Source organism: Astyanax mexicanus, chromosome 24, assembly GCF_023375975.1.
Source record: "Astyanax mexicanus isolate ESR-SI-001 chromosome 24, AstMex3_surface, whole genome shotgun sequence".
Taxonomy (NCBI): Eukaryota; Metazoa; Chordata; class Actinopteri; order Characiformes; family Acestrorhamphidae; genus Astyanax; species Astyanax mexicanus.
In genome coordinates, this window is record NC_064431.1 from 15498110 (window position 1) to 15504268 (window position 6159).

General features: G+C 38.4%; 1 protein-coding gene across 1 annotated transcript; it reads right to left on the minus strand.

Moving 5' to 3' along the window:
* Positions 1-782: 782 nt before the first annotated feature.
* Positions 783-5326, minus strand: hoxc11b (homeobox C11b). Its single transcript, XM_049471898.1, has 3 exons — positions 4301-5326; positions 1924-2139; positions 783-967 (listed from the first exon to the last, which is right to left on the minus strand). Exons 1-3 carry the CDS (start codon positions 5007-5009, stop codon positions 909-911), a joined length of 984 nt encoding a protein of 327 aa, XP_049327855.1. The 5' UTR covers positions 5010-5326; the 3' UTR covers positions 783-908.
* Between the last annotated feature and the right edge of the window lie 833 nt (positions 5327-6159).

The following is a 6159-nucleotide window of genomic DNA, read 5'->3' on the forward strand; positions in this document are numbered from 1 at the left end:
CTAATCTTTCCTCTTTTACAGCGGAAGGAATCGTGTGCCTTTGAGCAGAAGGTGCAATTAAGAGAAAAAAAATACCATTTAGTGCGGGTGCATTTACGACAGTGTCTAGACTGGATGTGTTTTCAAATGACCGCTGGAAATTTCTTTTAGTGCCCACCCTTAGCAGTCTCCTATAGACTTTTAACACACACATGCACACGCCAATCATGCACGTGTTTTCTCTAGGCTATATGAGGGTCATACCTGGACGCAAACCAATTCGCCCTCATGAGTCCGTGCCTTAATTCTTTGCAGACGTTTCGTCTCCAAGACTAACCGTTCTCCTGCACAACCCTGACAAATTATGAATCAAGCCTTATTAGCTGCAGATCTTTTTTTGCAAAACAAACGTCTATACGACCGCTGCGCTGGTGACTTTTCACAGTTATTGATTTGCAAGAGGAAACGGTCTCTGATTTTCCAATTACAGCAGGCTGTACTGGTTTTAAAGATTCTTTATGGTCATCATCAATCTTCTGATTTTGGTTCTGATTAGATCTATCAGCTCTGACGCCAAATGGTGTTCCTGCATACATTTGGCGCACTTAAGCTACCTAAAAATGCTTTGCATATTAGTTTGTCGTTTAAAAATCAATAGCTACCGGGTTCATAGACCTGGTGCATAAATGTTGCTAACTGCACATTTCAGTTACATGCTAAACAATTAAGATATGTTTATAAGTAAGCAGCATACATGTATTTAACTATGTATGCTTGAATAAAATACAACACCTGGGCAAATGTGAGCTGCCGCAATTTAGTAATTTCCTTTATTTTTGTTACATTTTTCTTTTCGCGTGTGATGCAAATACTTATCGTTTTCGTCCTTTTCTCCGCATAACATGTAAACAGCAAGCATAAACAACAGCTTACAATGGTGTAGAAATAGAAAACCCTGCATTCTTCACTTCTTCTGCCTTCCAGTTCTCTATAGTTGATAATGAAGTGGGAAAAAACAAACATTTAAAGAAAATAAAATTACATATTTACAGATAATAATACAACACGCGTGTGATAAAGCTATTGCATAGTGTTTCAAAGAATATTTAAAGAATGTTCTGGTGAGTATTTTGACGATTTCTTCAACTACCCTTGTAAATACAGGGAGTCGGAGGCATAACATTATACAGTAATTACAATAATAACAATAATGTTACTGATACTATTTGTAATCCAAAACATGTTGAAACATTACTACTGTGAAAAATAAATGGTACTTTGGCTGCTGAATTCATCTCAATTCATCGTCAAGTGCACGTGGAAAAAATAATGGTTCTAAAAGATCGTGTTGATGTAGCGTATTTGTATTTTCTTCGCATGTATCTGCTTGCCACGGTTGAATTAAGCACCATACAACCTATGATACTGTTCAAAGGTTTTAGGCACATGTGTATATTAGAATGAAAATATTATTATACGGTTAATTATTAAGTGTTTATTTGAGAAGACGTATATTTAAATTAATACAAATAGCATAGACAAATAGTTTTGCACCACTGCATTTTATTAAACCTTTTAAAGCTCTTTTCATTGAGTCTACTATTACTCATAATATGTATATGTGCCTAAAACATCTTCACAGTACAACAGGCCTAAAAATTCAGCATAATGATAATACAATGACGAAATTCCAAATTCAAAAGGGCCTTCACTTGATGCAAATGATCGCCTTTTGCATGTGATTCCCCTTTCTACAAGCTGTGATTCCATTAGTACTTGAAGTTGGCGGTTTGTAAAGAAACGTACTAAATGGAGTACCTATTATTCATCTGCAAAGTCCGAGAACATTTAGTACTTTTTTTTCATTGCTGGCTTCATAATCACTCGTTCACTCTAGATTTGGAAACGAACCTCCATTATTTCCAGTTCACAAAAGAGGGTTACCAGAAAAATACTGCAAGCGATCTCTGCTTAATTTCTTTTCCTTCATCCGTCGGTTCTGGAACCAGATTTTGACCTGTCGATCAGTGAGGTTTAGCATTCTGGACAACTGCAGCCGCTTCTCTTTGTTGATGTAAACGTTAAAGAAGAACTCTCGCTCAAGTTCTCGGATCTGGAACTTGGTGTACGGACATCGCTTCTTTCTCGTTCTTGGGGTACCTTTGAACAATTTAAGACAGAACAAAAACAGAGGGCAAGGTCAAATGCGTTGCATGGCTCTATACCCCCATAAACATGAGCCAACAGCAAAACACCGTAAAGAACACACACATTGCATCAATAAACGGAATAAATGTGAATTATGCGTACACATGTTTCTAATATTGAGGCTATTCGTTTTAATAAAGCGAACAGAGCGAGTAAACAGGGCATGACGTGCTGCGACCAACACATTGCTTCCTTTTTTCATTCCCAGTGTTAAGCGAGAATTGAAGTCGATCTTGGTTTGGATAAAACATAAACACACATATGACTTGATTTTATTCTATTTGAATCAACACGGTACACAAATAGCTATCGCACAGCATAGACAATTGCAATACAGTTGCATAACCTTGGCCATAGTTCTTAGAATGTATAGTGTATAGTCTAAGTCGAATTTACTCAGAATTACATATATCTTTTAGCTCTTTAACCCCCAAATCAAGAACATGGAGCACCTAATACTAACATGTTATGACAGCTATTATTATACATCTTATTTTATGACAGCTATTATCATCCTACCTCTAAATACTATATACACTAATGCAATCTAAATAGCCATGACATATTTTAAATAATTAACATATTTAATCATTCGCATTGTGTTTTAATTGACAAAGCAAGCGCACACAGCCCTCGCCTGAAGATGTTCATTATTACTATAAGTACACTGACTTCGAAAAAAAATTCCTTAAAGTCATTTAGTTCAACTCAGAATTAAATATTTTATGATGTTTAATGCACAAATTCTCAGTGTCGATGACATTTAATATTATTGTTGTACACTAGATTCTGTAATTTAAGTTCCCAACAGTCGAGCTCAATAATACTTTTAATACTTGCAATATTTAGTGACTTATGTATTTCTAGTCTTGCAATTGGAAGTACGCTGTTGATTCACCCATGACCTCATAAGGTTTTTAGTTTTACTTTGTCACAAAACAGGCTTTACTTTAACTGTCGTGTATCTCGTGTTAAGTTTAATAATAGCACAAATAATAAAAAATAATAGCAACTGTTCAATTCACAATGCAAACAAAATAAAAAAGTCTCCCGGATTAAACGATTAAACATATGGATTTCCACTATTACCGTCATAGTTGCCAGATAAATACCATCTTAATTACCATATTAACAAATACAAACCTGCATGACCAAATGCATGCATGCAGGGGTATAACCTTGGCCATGGATAATTGGCTCATGTCTCATTTTGTTCTCATAGTGATATCAAATTATTAATGCAAAATATTTCTGTTTAACTTGAATAGAGCATCTAATGCTTACACTGAATCCCATACTATGAATTCTGCTAAGAACATCCCGTGCCTTATTCTTATGTCTGCCATCTAAATGGACGCATGGCGTTTGGAACATTAATGGTTCACCTTACAATAAGAGAACTTTTTAACAACTATTTTTGGTCCATAAATTATTAAGTAACAACGGTGTGTGTGAGGAAATATAAAAATATTTTAAATATATAAATCAAACCAAGGCTAATTAAAAGTTCTTCAGTCTAACATATTTCACTTATCTTTACAAAAAATGCTTTATTTTAGATAAACTGAATGTTTGTTGACTAAAAAACATGCAGCATATTTTTAATCATGCTAAATATCTTATCATAGTGAATGATATTTTATAATTGTTCAACATCAACGTATATATATAAACGAACCTCAAATACCTAAAGCAAGAGCAGCAGCAAGAAACGTGAAGCCACATAACTGCTTTAAATACAATCAGCGAGCTGAACCGCACCTATAGGATTAACTAGCCAGTCATCGAAAGCACTGTTCTGCCCAATTGCTTTTTACCCTCCACAGCACAGCTCCACATCCCTTAAAAACGCCTAGCACAAGTTCACGATCAAAGTTAGCATTTGTCACAATAGCTGGCTCTTAAAATTTCACAGACTCGTGTACAGCTTTGCCTGTGTGTAACATATCGTTTTTTCAAAGCGCTTTCCCATCGTAAAAATTCTTCTCGTAGGAAGAAAGAGCTTTTGTAGGTTATAATAAAATCCTTTGAACGCTTATAAAACTCCACATAAAACCTGACCGACGAAACGCTGGGCTTGTCCCTTCACCTCTTCTCAGCTGAAGATACCTACTAGAATGGTCGTTTTTGCACGAGCTGTCGTCTTTTGTCCCCGTCGAGGAGGCGCACGAGCCCGGCGTCATGTTATCCTCCTCGGTCTCCGGGTTTTCGCTCTCGCGGAGGGCGACCGGGGGGGCGTTAGACGACGCCGAGTCCGGCTTGGGGTCGCCCTTTTGCTGCGCACAGTTCTCCAGCGAGCCCCCGTCCGGTCCGCAGTGGGCGCCCTCAAAAAAGCGGTCGAAGCCCTGAGGCAGAACGTTATTCTTGCTCACGCCTGAATAAAAGCCCGCGCCGGGGTGGTTCGCGCTGGGGTGGTGGTGGTGGTGATGGTGGTGGTGGTGGTTGTAGACGCTTTCGTTCTTCATCAGCATTTCCGTCATGGTGGTGGTGGACGATGGCGGAAGACATTCCCTGTGCACCAGGTCCTCCCCTGTGTAGCAGGACGCGTAGTTCCCCCTGTGGTGCCACTTCCCAGGCGGATCCAACCCATACGACACGTCTCGAACCGGCTGCACTTGCGAAAGATTCGTGGAGTAGGGGTAGGTGATCTGGCGTGAATGGGCCTGGGGTAGGAACGAAGAGACCGCGGAGAACTCGGGCATGTAATAGGTGCAGCTAGGGAGGTAAAGGTTGGAGGCGCACCCCGCGCGCTCTCCGAACTCGGAGCTCCTCTCTTTTCGTGTCTGGGAGCAGAAGTTGCCCAGATTGACCGAGTTAAACATCGTTGTAACCCCGCGCTCCCCGCGCGGATGACCGCAGATAGATGTTTTGGATCCCAACTGCAGAAGGGGAAAATTTGGGCATGCGAGATGACGCGCTTTCCGTCTAAGTCGCCAGTCTCAGACACGTGATCGAAAGTAGATATTGTCGTATATCAATTTGGAAAGCTTACATGCGTAGGAGTGGTTCACTTAGATATAGGCGGCACAAACGATTGGTTTTCAAAGCCCGCAGAAACGTTATGAAAATCAGCAGTAATCACTGCACTTTTTTAGTCCCCCTGAAGTTCAACCATAAACGTTTCAATCAAGGAAATATTGTGGGACATGCGCAGTAGTTAGCACTATCCACATGTTAAAAGTATATATATATATATATATATATATATATATATATATATATATATATATATATATATATATATATATATATATATATATATGATCCATAACGAGTTTTAATCTCTATTTCTATTCTATTATGCCCCTTGAATAGTTAGCTTTTTTAAACTGTCCTTTAATTCACGTGAGATAAATCAAAAAGCTTTTTAAACTATATCCGTTTTCGCAAGCTTTTCAAATAATAAAACATTTGCCATCTCTAGCAGCTTATGATTTGAACATTAAATGAAGGCATTTGTACATTATGTGGGGAATCGAATTAGAGATGGGCACGCATTAGTGTACCGAATCTATCTCTGCCTATTTGTACCTCTGTTTTTGTGATTATCTCTCTGTCTCTAATGCACCCCCTATTTGATATATTTTATGTTAAATATTAAAAGATGCAAGTTTCAAGAAACGTACCCTTTTTCTCCGCGTAGAATGAGATTTAACTGAATTACGTTTTGTCCAAGATCTCTCTGGCACTGGGATAATTGCTTTTAAATCCAAGGCTTTGTCAACTGCAACAAAGCATCCAGCAACATTTACATCCACTTCGGCCTGAATGTAGTTTAAACTAAAATAAAGTCAAAAACATTTTGGATAGAAACAAAAATATTATTATATATCTTTCAGAGCAACGCGGAGAACGTTTTAAAGAACGTGGTGCTATGCAAAGGCCCGTGCAACAAAAAATAGAGCTTGGAATAGGAAACAACACTGCCCAGTCCGTACAAATGGCCGTTCCTGGAGATAAAAGGTTGGACGC